This window comes from Hyla sarda, chromosome 1 (assembly GCF_029499605.1).
Source record: "Hyla sarda isolate aHylSar1 chromosome 1, aHylSar1.hap1, whole genome shotgun sequence".
Taxonomy (NCBI): Eukaryota; Metazoa; Chordata; class Amphibia; order Anura; family Hylidae; genus Hyla; species Hyla sarda.
Genome location: NC_079189.1, coordinates 537,596,807 through 537,613,697, shown reverse-complemented (window position 1 = coordinate 537,613,697; position 16,891 = coordinate 537,596,807). Strand labels below are relative to the sequence as shown.

At 40.9% G+C, this 16,891-nt stretch overlaps 1 protein-coding gene and 1 long non-coding RNA gene across 3 annotated transcripts in view; one reads left to right on the top strand and one right to left on the bottom strand.

The window, feature by feature from the left end:
• RAB3C (RAB3C, member RAS oncogene family) overlaps positions 1–5,966 on the bottom strand; it is a 172,961-nt gene extending 166,995 nt beyond the window's left edge. The window contains exon 1 of one of the 2 annotated variants that reach the window (XM_056540873.1): positions 5,800–5,966. In XM_056540873.1, the coding sequence (XP_056396848.1) occupies positions 5,800–5,817 (18 nt within the window). In that variant the 5' untranslated portion in view covers positions 5,818–5,966. Of the gene's footprint in view, positions 1–5,180; positions 5,387–5,799 lie in introns of those variants that run through there. The other variant, XM_056540868.1, reaches the window with a different exon arrangement.
• Positions 5,967–6,187: 221 nt separating this feature from the next.
• Positions 6,188–16,576, top strand: LOC130291729 (uncharacterized). The gene is made up of 4 exons (XR_008848017.1): positions 6,188–6,506; positions 10,974–11,137; positions 12,362–12,401; positions 16,441–16,576. It is a non-coding gene; the product is annotated as an uncharacterized LOC130291729 (long non-coding RNA).
• The last annotated feature ends 315 nt before the right edge of the window (positions 16,577–16,891 follow it).

The window sequence follows — 16,891 nt, the reverse complement described above, 5'->3', positions numbered from 1 at the left end:
GGATAGGTTAGAGGTTTGGGCTGGGAAGTGGCAAATGAGGTTCAACACTGATAAATGTAAGGTAATGCACATGGGGAGGATAAATCCGGGCTGGGGTTATGTATTAAATGGGAGAACACTTGGGACGACTGACATAGAAAAGGACTAGAAAAGGAGTCTTGGTTAACAGTAAATTTAGCTGTAGTGACCAGTGCCGGGCAGCTGCTGCCAAGGCTAATAAAATCATGGGGTGCATCAATAGGGGCATAGATGCTCACGACAAGGAAATAATTCTACTGCTGTACAAATCACTAGTCAGACCACACATGGAATACTGTGTACAGTACTGGGCACCAGTGTACAAGAAAGATCTAGTGGAGCTGGAGAGGGTTCAAAGATGGGCAACCAGGGTAATACGGGGAATGGAAGGACTACAGTAACCAGAAAGATTATCAGAATTAGGGTTATTTAGTTTAGAATAAAGAAGGCTTAGGGTCGACCTAATAACTATGTATAAATATATCAGGGGACCGTGCAGAGATCTCTCCCATGATCTATTTATACCCAGGACTGTATCTATAACAAGGGGACATCCTCTACGTCTAGAGGAAAGAAGGTTTCTACACCAGCACAGAAGGGGGTTCTTTACTGTAAGAGCAGTGAGACTGTGGAATTCTATGCCTGAGGAGGTAGTCATGGTGAACTCTGTAAAAGAGTTCAAAACGGGTCTGGATGCATTTTTGGAGAGTAATAACATCGCTGGTTATGTATATTAGATTTATAGGGACAGAACATTGATCCAGGGATTTATTCTGACTGCCATATCTGGAGTAGGGAAGGAATTTTTACCTCTAGTATGAGGTCTTTTTTTGCCTTCCTCTGGATCAACTCAGTAGGGACTCAGTAGATATATAGGTTGAACTTGATGGACTCTGGTCTTTTTTCAACCTCATGAACTATGTTACTATGTTACTGGAAGGGCGCCTTTTCCCAACAGCAATTTTAAGATTTCTACACAGGTGTTCAATGGGATTTAGATCTGGACTCATTGCTGGTCACTTCAGAACTCTCCAGCGCTTTGCTGCCATCCATTTCTGGGTGATTGTTGACATATGTTTGGGGTCATTGTCCTGCTGGAAGACCCAAGATCTCGGACGCAAACCCAGCTTTCTTACACTGGGCTGTACAGTGTCACCCAAAATCTGTTGGTAATCCTCAGATTTCATGATGCCTTGCACACATTCAAGGCACCCAGTGCCAGAGACAGCAAAACAACCCCAAAACATGATTGCACCTCCACCATATTTCACTGTAGGTACTGTGTTCTTTTCTTTGTAGTTATTTTCTATGTCATTCCATTTTCAGTAATCAGTAGAATGATGTGCTTCACCAAAAAGCTCTATATTGGTCTCATCTGTCCACAGGATGTTTTCCTAGAAGGATTTTGGCTTACTCAAGTTCATTTTGGCAAAATGTAATCTTGCTTTTTTATGTCTCTGTGTTAGCAGCGGGGTCCTCCTGGGTCTCCTGCCATAGCGTTTTATTTTAGTTATATTGTCGACGGATAGTTCGCGGTGACACTGATGCTCCCTGAGCCTGCAGGACTGCTTGTATATCTTTGGAACTTGTTTGGGGCTGCTTAACCACCATCCAGACTATCCTGCGTTGACACCTTTCATCAATTTTTCTCTTCCATCCACGCCCAGGGAGATTAGCTAAAGTGCCATGGGTTTCAAACCCCTTGCCAATGTTACGCACGGTGGACAAAGGCAAATCTAGATCTCTGGAGATGGACTTGTAACCTTGAGAATGTTGATATTTTTCCACAATTTTGGTTCTCAAGTCCTCAGACAGTTCTCTTCTCCTCTTTCTGTTGTCCATGCTTAGTGTGGCACACACAGACACAAAATGCATAGACTAAGTGAACTTCTCTCCTTTTTATCTGCTTTCAGGTGCGATATTTATATTGCCCACACCTGTTACTTGCCCCAGGTGAGTTTAAAGGCGCATCATATGCTTGAAACAATCTTATTTTTCCACAATTTTGAAAGGGTGCCAATCATTTTGTGCAGCCCATTTTTTGAGTTTGGTGTGACATTATATCCAATTTGCTTTTTTTCCCCTCCTTTTTTTGGTTTAGTTCCAATACACACAAAGGGAATAAACATGTGTATAGCAAAACATGTGTTACTGCAATCATTTTCAGTGAGAAATACTTTCTTTTCTTGAAAAATTTCATGGGTGCCAACATTTATGGTCATGACTGTACATGACTAATAGCTACTAGTATGATTCTAAGGAGTAAAAAATAATAGAGTCTAATAGATATTAGATGGGTAGATACGTAAAAAGTTAAAAGATTTTTTAATTTGAATGTAGCTTATTTTTATGGAAGCACAATGAAGGAGGTTAAAACTCTTGATATTACATACATCTCTTGATATTACTGTTATACTTAGATACTCATGATAATATAGGATTTATAGGATAAACTTCTATTTAAGGGATGTAGTAGGCTGGTTTATTATGGAATAAATACAGGGTGCTATTCAGAGGAAAGTGGCTGCTGAATCCTCAGTAAAGGAAAGGCATCACATAAGAGTACAAGGCATACACTATCATTATAGACTAACTCTATCAAAACCTAATATTTCATGTAAGCTGTGGTTAACCCTTATTTACCACACTCTTCTTCATCCATACCAGTGTACACAAATCTGAAATACAGCAGCAGTCTAAGGATGGTCAATGGTTTCCTATAGCAGGTGGTCAATGGTTTCCTATAGAAGGTGGTCAATGGTTTCCTATTGCTTATAGACTCCAGGTTTAAAGATTAAAGGCAGAATGAGATTGTCTAGGTAGGAAAGCCCATTTTAAGGCATGTAAAATTATTTAATGGGCACCCTGTATTCAGATGTATTGTCAATTAGTGCAGAAAGCTGCTATAACGTGTATCTTCCACTCTGGAGGACCCATCATTGTAATGCTTCATTTCCCCTTTGGGAAATTGAACACTTGCTGCTTGAGTTCCTAACAGATCAAAGCTGATCCCTGGAGGGGGTGGGGGGTCAAAGCAGCAGGACACCCTGTTTTAGGGAACAATCTTTAAACAAAAAAGGGGTTGTCCAAAGCAGACAATTGCTTTAATCCAGCTCTGAGCTCTCCATTGTGAAGATTAGGAAAATGGAAGAAGTTGGAATATGGGTATTTTTCAAGGCAATAGATAGCCAAAGAGGTACATTGGTAGATTGAAGTTAGATAGATAGATAGATCTTGCAAAAATTTGCAGCACTACTTAGCCAATATGTGGTTGGTGCCAGCGCCCCAAACTCCGATCACCATTCTTCCAAAAAGATAAACAAACAACAGTGCAGCACTCAGGACTGAAGAAAACCATTGTGAATGTATTCTCTCACGTTAGGTATAGCAACATTTCTGCTCCTATGGAGCTATTTTCAAACTAGGTAGAGAGATAGATAGATAGATATGAGATAGATAGATAGATAGATAGATTAAATAGATAAATAGATATGAGATATATAGATAGATAGATAGATATGAGATAGATAGATAGATAGATAGATAGATATGAGATAGATAGATAGATATGAGATAGATAGATAGATATGAGATAGATAGATAGATAGATTAAATAGATATGAGATAGATAGAAATGAGATAGATAGATAGATATGAGATAGATAGATATGAGATAGATAGATGTACATGAGATAGATAGAAAGATAGATATGAGATAGATATAAATGAGACAGATAGATAGATAGATAGATATGAGATAGATATATGAGATAGATAGACAGATATGAGATAGATAGATAGATAGAGAGATATCATATAGATAGATAGATGAAATAGATAGATATGAGATAGAAAGATAGATAGATATGAGATAGATAGATAGATACATATGAGATAGATATATATGAGCTATATGAGATAGATAGATAGATAGATAGATAGATAGATAGAAATGAGATAGATAGATAGATAGATATGAGATAGATAGGTAGATAGATAGATATGAAATAGATAGATAGATAGATAATATATAGATAGATATCAGATAGATAGATAGATAGATAGATAGATGGATAGATATATATGAGATAAATATTAGATAGATAGATAGATGTGAAATAGATAGGAGATACATATTAGATAGATAGATAGATAGATAGATATGAGATAAATATTAGATAGATGTGAAATAGATAGATATGAGATAAATATTAGATAGATAGATAGATAATATATAGATAGATATCAGCTAGATAGGTAGGTAGATAGATAGATATGAGATAAATATTAGATAGATAGATAGATAATATATAGATAGATATCAGCTAGATAGGTAGGTAGATAGATAGATATGAGATAAATATTAGACAGACAGACAGTCAGATAGATAATGATAGATATTGAGCTCTGCATGTTTACTGCATAATTATTTTTAAGTACATAGAACATCAAAGTGCAAAAGAATCATGTCATACATAAACTCATTCAACAACTCTAGAAAGAAGCCAAATGTCCATACATAGCAGAACCTAACTGGTTGGGCACAAATTGACTTAGTCTTAGCTGTAGTGGGGCTATAGAGAATCACAGAAATCGCTAAGAACACAATCAGTTTTGCTACATAACAAACTCAGCTCTGCTGCACCTCTAACAGGAATCATGTTGTTTTCTACAGCTCTGCTGTACAATTTGGGAGGCAGTCACAAGCTTTTAGCCACTTGCCTGCTGTAAAGTCAATTATTTATAGAGCAGGAGTGCATTGCAGCTGTTTCACCTCATTCTCAATATTTCATAGCTATTCTGTAGACATCTACAAAGATACTTTGTCCTGTGCTCAATTGTTTTATTCCAACCTTAGGGTATATGCATGGTGTATTATCGCAATTGATGTGGTTGCATTTGCAGTATGAATCCAGTGTGTGTTCATATATGTGAAGAGAAGACACTAGGACAGTGGTCTCCAACCTGCGGACCTCCAGATGTTGCAAAACTACAACTCCCAGCATGCCCGGACAGCCAACGGCTGTCCGGGCATGCTGGGAGTTGTAGTTTTGCAACATCTGGAGGTCCGCAGGTTGAAGACCACTGCACTAGGACCTGGACAGAACCCACTCTATCATCACATAGGACTTGGCTATGGAGATGGCATTGTCTCTACTAACCTGCATAGGAGCTTCGTGTCTCATTCTGCCTCAAGCTCTCCCTTTGCCTTATTAGAAGGTCTGACCCAATTGCAGAAATGTCCCCGGTCCAGCAGAGTGAGGTCCAGCCACCCTGCACTGTATAATGCTCTGCTTCCTGACCGGCTGGATGATCAGCACCAGGAGCTGTCCACTGCTTCATGTACTGCCTGGCAGCGCCTCTTCTGGTTATTGTAGTCTTGGAGCGCGCTGCCTTCTCTAATCCATCAATGTGGCATATGCTAGGATACAAACTACACCTCCCACAATGCAGCAGTGCACAGCTTCCATCTGGCAGCCTTTCTACAATAGTCCTGGTCTACACTGGAAAGTGAAAGACGTGATTGTTCCCGTAATGATCTAGAGCTTAGTACGTTCAGGAGTGGGGACGATGGGAGTAGCATTCATAGGAATAATAATAATAATAATAATAATAATAACACCTTTATTTATATAGCACCAACATATTCTGCAGCGCTGTACAGAGATTGTCATCATCCCGGGGCTTTAAAGCTAAATTCCAAATTATGCTATCAGTAGGAATATGAATACAATCTGGCCTATTAATGCCGCAATGCAATTGATAGACAAAGGTACCTACCTTCCCATACAACTCCATGTACTAGTGCCAGGCTCCTCTGTGTGGCTGGCTGCAGTCTGCTAGGGTGTTAGTGTATTTGCAGACTATGAATGGGAAGGTGGTGTCTGCTGAGCAGCATATATCATCATCAGATCACCAAGCAGCTGGAGAGGAGAGGGCTGAATGCTGCGCACATCAGGGCAGGAAGGACAAAGCAGCCGCAGGAAGTGTCTGGTTACAAGGCAAACAGACTACTAGTTGATTACCTCTATGTGTCCTCAACAGCGGGGAAGAAAAGATGTCCCCCCCCCCCCCCAGGACTGTCAGCAGAACATGAGTAACCAGTGACATTACAGGAGAGGGGCATCGTTCATACAAAGGGCTGGAACTGCCTTGTAAATCCCACAGCACCTATGTTCCAATTATATTCCTAAAACATCCATCCATTGAAAGGGAATCGTCATCCGAAAACTCTTAGTTTACACCTCTACAACACAATTGGGTTAGAAAGACATGCACCAGAGAAGACTCCCACCCCCCATCAACCATGACTTCTTAGGAACATGACTTTTCCTGTTACCAAGGTGTCAGGGCTGCGAATAAAGGACTGGTACTAAAGGGTTAATGTTTCTCCATGAGAAGAGTGTTCTGAAGATGTGTGGAGACTTATAAGCCATTTATAAAGGACTGCGCTGACTCTTCTTCTGGGGGTCCACATCGGATCATAGGTGAAAGGAACATAACAATTCTCCAGTCGCCTGAGGCTGGGTTCACATCACATTTTTCAACTACGGTTCCCGCATATGTTTTCTATCAAAAACCGTATGGGGAAAAAACTGATGGAACAGTATGGGAAAAAGTAGGCCGTATGCGTTTTTAAACAGTATACTGTTTTTAAAAGTGCATACAGTTCCATCCGTTTTTATAAAAAAAAACATATGTTTTTGAAAATTCTGTCCATTTTTAATGGGAGGGGTCTTGGGTAGGGACTTTAGGATGCAAATGCGCATGTGCAAAGAAAAAACGCATACGGTTTTGCCGTATCAAACCGTATGCATGTACGTTTCCCATTGACGTCCATGTTAAAAAAAAAAAGGTAATGCGGTTGCAATACGGTTTTTCAACTGGAGTCAAAACCGTGGTTGAACACTTTTTGGAGTACTGTTAAAAACCGTATTGCAAGCAAACCATACGCAACCGTATGCATCAGGGTGCATACGGTTTGCAATGCTTTGCCTATGTATACTGTTTTCAATACCGTTCCATACGTTTTCACTAATGAAAAAGTATGCGGGAACATAAGAAAAACATGATGTGAACCCAGCCTGATTGAGACTTTACCATTGCACTTGCTAGCTCAGTGTTAGAGTGTTTGTAAGGCTAGGTTCACACTACAGAATTTCTGCCTGCAATTCCGCTTTAAAATTGCAGGCAGAAATTCTGCTTACTAAAATGTACATGCGAGTTAATGGGTTTTCCGTCCATCAATTTACACTTTGTAATTTTTGTTGTATAATTTGTGAGCAGAAAATTTGCTTCCAAATTTCCGCCTGAGGAATGATGGTGCTCATTATTCAGGTGGCTCTACTCACGGAAGACATTGATGTCTACTGGGGATGACAATGGCCGCACTCGGAATCTCTAGACATCATTTTTCCATCTGGAGATTCCGTAGTGTGAATCTAGCCGAAGGGTCTATTCACATGGCAGAATCTCCGCTAGCGGAAATCCGCCTCAAATTAAAGCTTATAGACTTCTATGGGATTCCGCACTCCCATTCACACTTCTGAATTTCCGCATGCAGAATTCTGCTAGCGGAATTCTGCAAGCAGAAATTCAGACGTGTGAATGGGTGTGAGGAATCCCATAGAAGTCTATGGGCTTTAATTTGAGGTAGATTTCCTCAAGCAGAAAGTCACACTATGGAATCGCCAGCCGGAGTAGATCCGCCTGAAGAATAAGCACCACCATTCTTCAATCGGAAATTTGAAAGCGGATTTTCCGCTCACAAATTCCGCTTCCAAAATTAGGATGTGTGAATTGGTGGAAGGAAAACCCATTGACTTGCATGTACATTTTAGTAAGCAGAATTTCTGTCTGCAATTTCAAAGCAGAATTGCAGGCTGAAATTCTGTAGTATGAACCTAGCCTAAGGGTGCATTCGCATCACGTTTTTGCAATACAGTTCCCATATCAGGTTTTTGATGAAAAACAGATTCCTCAAAACTGGACTAAACTGTATCAAAACATGTGTACAGATTTTAACCCGTAAACGGTTTGAAAAATGATGTCCGGTTGCATCCGTTTTTAACCCCTTAAGGACTCAGCCCATTTTGGCCTTAAGGACTCAGACAATTTAATTTTTACGTTTTCATTTTTTCCTCCTCGCCTTCTAAAAATCATAACTCTTTTATATTTTCATCCACAGACTAGTATGAGGGCTTGTTTTTTGCGTGACCAGTTGTCCTTTGTAATGACATCACTCATTATATCATAAAATGTATGGCGCAACCAAAAAACACTATTTTTGTGGGGAAATTAAAACGAAAAACGCAATTTTGCTAATTTTGGAAGGTTTTGTTTTCACGCCGTACAATTTATGGTAAAAGTGACATGTGTTATTTATTCTGAGGGTCAATACGATTAAAATGATACCCATGATTACATACTTTTATATTATTGTTGCGCTTAAAAAAAATCACAAACTTTTTAACCAAATTAGTACGTTTATAATCCCTTTATTTTGATGACCTCTAACTTTTTTATTTTTCCATATAAGTGGCGGTATGGGGGCTCATTTTTTGCGCCATGATCTGTACTTTTTTTTGATACCACATTTGCATATAAAAAACTTTTAATACATTTTTTATAATTTTTTTTTAATAAAATGTATTAAAAAAGTAGGAATTTTGGACATTTTTAATTTTTTTTCGTTCACGCCGTTCACCGTACGGGATCATTAACATTTTATTTTAATAGTTGGGACATTTACGCACCCGGCGATACCAAATATGTCTATAAAAAATGTTTTTTACGCTTTTTGGGGGTAAAATAGGAAAAAACGGACGTTTTACTTTTTTATTGGGGGAGGGGATTTTTCACTTTTTTTTTACTTTCACTTTTACATTTTTTTACATTTTTTTTTACACTTGAATAGTCCCCATAGGGGACTATTCATAGCAATACCATGATTGCTAATACTGATCTGTTCTATGTATAGGACATAGAACAGATCAGTATTATCGGTCATCTCCTGCTCTGGTCTGCTCGATCACAGACCAGAGCAGGAGACGCCGGGAGCCGCACGGAGGAAGGAGAGGGGACCTCCGTGCGGCGTTATGAATGATCGGATCCCCGCAGCAGCGCTGCGGGCGATCCGATCGTTCATTTAAATCGCGAACCGCCGCAGATGCCGGGATCTGTATTGATCCCGGCACCTGAGGGGTTAATGGCGGACGCCCACGAGATCGCGGGCGTCGGCCATTGCCGGCGGGTCCCTGGCTGCGATTAGCAGCCGGGATCAGCCGCGCATGACACGGGCATCGCTCCGATGCCCGCGGTTATGCTTAGGACATAAATGTACGTCCTGGTGCGTTAAGTACCACCTCACCAGGACGTACATTTACGTCCTGCGTCCTTAAGGGGTTAAGAAAAAAAGTATACATTTTTAACTTTTCACTCCGTTATAAATAAAGTTTCACTTGTTTGATTAAAATTCCAAGAAAAAAACTGTGCAAAGTCAAAAGCCGTATGGTGCAAACCGAATCTGTAGGGTTCCCATTGACACCCATGTTAAAAAAAAATTAAACGGTTTAACCCCTTAAAGATGCAGGACGTAAATGTACGTCCTGGTGTACCTGACGCACCAGGACGTACATTTAAGTCCTAAGCATAACCGCTAGCATCGGAGCGATGCCCGGATCATGCGCGGCAGTTCCCAGCTGCTGATCGCATTAACCCCTTAGATGCCGTGATCAACGCAGATCACCGCATCTGCCGCATCGCGGTCACTATAATGGATGATCGGATCGCCCGCAGAGCTGCCGCGGCGATCCGATCATCCAGCACGACAAACGGAGGTCCCCTCACCTGCCTCCGCTGCCTTCCCCGCGTCTTCTGCTCTGATCTGCCTTCTCGCAGACCAGAGCTGGAAGGCAGATGAAGGCGAGGAGGAAAAAACGAAAACGTAAAAATGTAATTGTCTGCGTCCTTAAGGCCCAAATGGGCTGCGTCCTTAAGGGGTTAATATGGTTTTTCACCCAGACCAAAAACTGTGGTAGGCTATGGTTTTGGGTACAGGAAAAAAAAATGGACAAAACCGTACAAGACGTAAAACAGATGCAACCAGATGCCTTGTTTGGCCTACGGTTCTCAGTGGAGAGTCAATGCAAACAGTTTTCAATACGGTTCCATACGGTTTTCACATTGAAAACATATACGGAAACTGTATTGCACAAACGTGGTGTGAATACATGATAAGACATGTTCTGGTGACAGGTGGTCTTTAATGGTAGAGGAACCATGATATAAAGATAGAGGTGTGTAAGGCTATGTTCACACAAGGGGGTGGGATGTATCAGTCATTTATGCCTATTTCCAGATATAAAAAGAGATTTTTGTAAACATTTTTGCGTTTTGGAGGTTTTAACACCGCACATACCAACTTTTATATAGTGGGTGGGGCTTAAGGAAACGTCAATATTTTACAGCAAATATTTTTTACAGCTTTCATTTTATAACTGTGAGTGAGATTTCGACAGGAGAAAATCTATTAATGCCTAACACCAGATAACTGTTATGAAAGTTGTTGAATTTTCTGGAATACTCTTAATTTATGCACAAAACTGAGGAAAATTATCAATTTTGCACAGATGAACGATTGTTCCAAAATTTTTAGCAATTTTTTGGCCCAAACCTACACAAGAAACACTGAAACAAACCTTGGGGGGTAATTAAGGTTTAAAAAACAACTGGTTTGCAAATAGCATAATAGCATAGAAAAATGTCAGGAAAAAATGTAAAAAAGGCTCAACTGAACAAATGGCAAAAATTATTTAGCTATTTTTTGCATGAAAAATGGCTTATTATTTTGAGGCTGAAAATACAGACCAAGGCACATAACCTTAGGGTGCAATGTAGAGACTACAGTAGCAGCTATATTGTTAATATTGTATTCAATGTTTTCATTATAATAGGAAGTATTTTGCTGAATATTGCTGGGACATGGCTTCACTGACCCCCCCACCGATCCTCAGAATGAAGAGATGCTCAGATCTTCAGAATTAAGTGGTGCTCCTATCTGCCCCCTAAAGGAGACTTCAGCACAGCTCTGTTCACTGTACCAATACCCTCTATTCAGGTCAGATTTGGTTAGGTAACATGACATCTTGCCGTTTGATCTTCTAGTTCACATGTAAACATTTGCAAACAATTGCAACCTGTTTGGATTATTGCCCTGTTACATAGCTAAATAGTCCAGCAAGTTAATGAGGAAGTAAATAAGGTCTCTCTTATTGCACATGCTTGCTTGATTTGAACATATGGAATGCAACATTATATGCACGTATATATTTAAAATGCAATGTGAACAGAGCCTGAGTTCCAATACAGCGATTGCCGGCAGTAAGAGTGCTGCGCTAGACACTGCCCTTGTAGCTCAAGCCTTAAAGATGAAAGCGTGTAGTCAGCCGTAGCATAATATATCTCATGAATCTACACTGCTCATAAAAAATAAAGGGAACACTAAGATAACACATCCTAGATCTGAATGAATGAACTTATGTGGCTGGAGTGTGTTAGGAGTTTCTTCAAGAGTTTCTAAAAGAGGAAGGCATTGATGCTATGGACTGGCCTGCCCGTTCCCCAGACCTGAATCTGATTGAATACATCTGGGACATCATGTCTCGCTCCATCCACCAACGCCACGTTGCAACACAGACTGTCCAGCAGTTGGCGGATGCTTTAGTCCAGGTCTAGGAGGACATCCCTCAGGAGACCATCCACCACCTCATCAGGGTCATGCCCAGGCATTGTAGGGAGGTCATACGGGCACATGGAGGCCACACACACTACTAAGCCTCATTATGACTTGTTTTAAGGACATTACATCAAAGTTGGATCAGCCTGTAGTCTGGTTTTCCACTTTGATTTTGAGTGTGACTCCATATCCAGACCTCCATGGGTTGATCAATTTGATTTCCATTGATAATTTTTGTGTAATTTTGTTGTCAGCTCATTCAACTATGTAAAGAGGAAAGTATTTCATATGATTAGTTCATTCATTCAGGTCTAGGATGTGTTATCTTAGTGTTCCCTTTATTTTTTTGAGCAGTGTATTTTAATAGTGCAGACATTTCCACTCATGCAGATTCCACATATGTTTATTTTTGTATCATGATTTTTTCTGAAAAATGAGAAAAGTGGGGTGATTCAAACTTTTGTTAGGGGAGGGGCTTATTCACATTTATTAACTTTTTTTGTTTTAATCACTATTTTTTAAGCCCCATAGGAGACTATTACCTGCAATCTATCGATTTCACACGCTGTTTAATTGATCAGTGTTATTGCTGCCCTGCTTCTGCAGGCTGCCGAAGAGCGGATCACACTGATGTTTGGCATTAGCGGTAAGTGCCAGCTGCTGATAGTAGCTAGAACTCACCATATTTGAAGCTGCGACCAGGGTGTACATGTAATTGTGATATAACCCAGGGTGTACATATAATAATGTAATTGTTATGATATAACCTAAAATGGCAAATTAGATTTTAACTCCTGAATTCAGAGCAGTCAAAACAATGCAGACTGGCTGCTGTAAATTACCATGCTTACATTGCACTTACCCCTACCCTTTTCTTTGGCTGGGTAAACACTTGGTGTTTTTGTCAAAAAACACCCAGAAAAGATTTCACCCCACCAACCAATCACAGCTCAGCTTTCACTTTACCAGAGACCATTAAGATATGAAAGCTGAGCTGTGATTGGCTGCTGTGTTTGTGTCTCAAATATTGGACATTTATTTAAAATAACAATGATACTCTTGATGACTTAATGGTGATGTCCTAGGCAGGGCCCTTGCTTTGGACAACACACAATATAATACAAATGATATATAAAATGTAAAATACATATAAAAAACAATTGCTAGCTAAAGTTGCACAAATGAGGTGGCTGGGACACAGGGTCTGTGCTATAGTAAGTACAGTGGGACAGTCTGGAAATTGCAAATGTCCTATTTGTTATAGGTGATGATTGGTGTGAATTGTAGTCTTAGTGAGGGTATTTAGCGCAAATAGCGCTGAAAGATTAAATCCACAGTGTTGGCCGTAGTTTCAGCGCTCGACAGTGCTGGAGACTCCCAGTGCTGAGCCCACTCTCCCTGTCTGCGCAGGGCTGTCTGTAGAATAGGCAGATGGGCGTGGTAGCGCTGAAGCTTCACCAAGTTTCACACAGTATCACGAAGTTACTCCTTCTATACCCCGACAAGTTAAAAAAAAGTGATAAAGGATAGGCACTATGTGCCTCTTACCGGCTCTTTAAATGCTTGTTGCTCTGTGCGTATCTGCGTTGGAAGTACTCCGGGCTCTGACTTCTATACCCCGGCGGCACGGGGAGGATAAGCAAGAAGGACAGAGGTCCAAGGCTAAATGCCGGTGCTAGCTGTGGCTAGTTAGTAATGCAAGTCTTGGGCTCTGCTCAGGTAGCTAAGTGTCAGGCTCTGCTGGGGTAGCGGAGCATCCCTGTTAAGTCCCAATCTCTGTGCAGCAAAACAGTCTATGACCAGACGCGTTTCGGGGAGCCACGTCCCCTTTTTCAATGGTGAGGGTAAGAACACATTTTTGTCTAGGTTAAAAAAAATAAAAAATCCAGACAAAAGTTGTGTATAATCCCACACTTGACAACCCCAATTTTAATAAGTGAAAAACATTGCTATATAGTTATAGATATCACAAGGTTTAGGCGGTAAGACCGGGCAACGCCGGCAGTCTGCTAGTAAACGCGCACAATATATATATACCATAACAGAAGTACCACAACTATAATATAAATGCAGCATCTTGGATCGTTGGTACAGCTTTAAACCTTCCATGACTTGCGTCTCATAGCACAGTATCTTCTTGCCAGAGAGTAAAACAGCATGTGTCAGCAGCAGACATACAGTAAGTGATCCAATCCATGCTAGATTTATTAGCCATCAATGATGTACTTAAATCAGGGATTCAGTCGTCATTGTGAGGATTAATCAGGGAATAGACATTGTGAGGGCCGATCACCAATCTCCATAAATCACCTTCCTGCCATAAATCTCAGGCTCGCCTCTCTGTATCCAGTCTAACTATAGGCTAATTTATTTTAATTACTTTGTGGGAAACATTAGAGTAGATGTGCCTCTTTTCATTTTAACAAATGCCTAATATGAGATGGATAGAATAATGTCAATGGTTTATGAGATAGTCTGTTACTAAGCAACAATACCGAGGATATACAATGGTTTGGAAGGGGAATTCCAATTTTAATAGCTAAAATGTAATTGAGACATAATAGAGGAAAACATCTGTTGAGTTCCATAAACTCAGACCAGGATGGTAACTGTAGGGCCCCCTTTCCCCTATAACTAAACTTGGAATGGGGCTACACTAATTTGACAATGCTGAAGCATCTTTTCATAGAATTCTGTGTAAAAGCAACTAGTGAGGACCTTGTGTACTACTCAACCAGTTTGACTTTGGGCCACACTGAGGAGAGTAACCTCTAGGTTTTTTACCCTTTGTCCCTCTCCTGGATGTGAAAACTAGAGTTAGCTCCTAAAGGGTACCAGATCATTCACCAAGAGTGGTCTCAGTGGACCAGACTATAGGTTGTGGGTAGGCACCAAGAGAGCGTATTCAGGAACAGAGAGAAGGGTTGTGGCAGACAGTGCAGGTTCAAGGACATTGGTACAGATCAAGTTCAAGAGATTCAATATGGTGCAGGAGGGTCAGAGATGAGAGGTCAGGCACAGTTACACCCAGGGCCAGCTCTACAATGGGTCCCGATGGGTCCGTCGGACCCAGGCAGCACCTTCACAGGGGCAGCCCCAAGAAGATTTTTGACCCCTTCGCGACAGACCTTATCCATCATGGTGCCGCTCAGGGTGCATGTAGAGGGCTCCTGACTCGAGCCCGCTCCATACCCGGTGACCCCCCAGCTGGTTTCAGTAGCGGGGGGCCGCCCTTAATAGCCGACAATGTGGAGTGGATTGCCCCCCACACAGTACGATCAGGGTGGGGGGGGGGATTCACTGTGGAGGTAGCCGGAGGGCTTACCTCTGCTTCCTTTTGGTCCATTGCTCTGCAGATCACACAGATCAATGAAGTTCTGTGGAACTTCATTGATCTGTATGAGTAATCTACTGATTCCTCCTAATAGTCCCCTAAGGGACCAATAATTTGTAAAAAAAAAAAAAAATAAAATAAAAAAAGTTTCATAAAGGTTTAAAAAAATAAATAAATAAAAATTCCTTTGGTATTACAAGTTCAAATCACCCCCCTTTTCCCATTTTTCCATATAAAAAAATGTAAACATTGTATAATAAACATATTAGGTATCCCCGCGTGCGTGACTGTCTAAACTATTTAACTATAACATTATATATCCCATATGGTTAATGGCGTTAAAGTAAAAAAAAAAAAAATACTAAACCCCAGAATTGCGTTTTTGTTATGGCCTCCTGATATGCAATGGTGTAGTACTTTTTTTTAATTTTTGGGGCGGGGCAGCATTTCACTCCTGGACCCAGGCAGCACAATGTCTTGGGCCGGCCCTGGTTACACCCAGGATTCAGTTTATCTTCACAAAAATACTTTTGCTAGGGGATAAACCACAATATTTGTCAGGCACTGGTAAATGGGTCGAGCAGCCTTAAATAGGTAGTGCGGGGATAAGTTAGGGACAGATTTGAGTGTGCATGCCTTCCCTTTAAGTAGCATGGAGAGAGCGCACACACACCCTATGGGACAGATCATGATGGTAGCCAAGTAGAGAGCGGGGCATAGACAGAAATCCAACAATAGTGAGTGCTTGGAGTGACACAGGGGCCGACCGCAACATTTTACTTTACAACATTACACCCCTATTAATGGTGCAACTATCTCAGCCTACTGACGGGGGAGTGTTAATGCAACGGATGACAATTCATTCATACATTTCAAGGTAGAAAAACACAATGACGCAGAACAATGAACTAACAAGGGGGGTGCATGTTATGAGAAATACAATTATTACTAAAATGTCATAACTGTCACATCCTCCATAAAAAAGGAAGGTTGTCAATGTTACTCCACTGTTAATTTTGACTTAGTTTGACTATGGCTTCAGTAGATGTTAAAATTCGGCAAAAAGCCACTGCATGTTCACACCCAAACCAATTTCTAGAACAAATGAGGAGAGATGTGCAGAGCCTGTGTCCCATAGACTTGCATTCTGAGACTGTCTTTGTCATGTGACAGAGAACCGGAAGAGACTAAGCACCTCCTAGCTTGTTCTAGTGATCGGTCAGGATCAAAACTTTTCATTTGTCTCTATAGCCCCGCTGACCAGATGTCCTGGTTTACTGAAATATTTCTACTGTCCCTGTGTCCCAAAAAAATCTTTCAAGACTCAGGTATGTCTTGTTTTTTTCCGCAGCACGCCTGTGGCCACTTTGGATCCCGACCCTTTACTGGAGGAGCAGTTTCGCACTGAAGTTGGGCAGTACAAGTGTATTGCCTCCAGTCATACAGTATTATATATTTTCTATATGGCTGGAGGCAGTATGTCTGTGGGGGCCGCCTACAAGGGGGGAACAGACAGAGGGGGGCCTACAGCATATGGGGCTTGGAATGAATGGGAATGGGCCTACAGTCAGCTATATGGGTGAACAGACTGAATAGGCCTACACACTATAACTATACAGGGGCACAGAATGAATGGGTCTACAACTATATTGAGTAACAAAATGAATGAGCCTAAAACTATATGAGGGCAGTATGGGGGCCTACAACTATATGGGGACACAGAAGGAGACACTATTACTGTATGGGAAAAAGCCCATGGGGGGGGAGGGGGGAGTTTATAAAGAAATGGGCATTATGCTGGA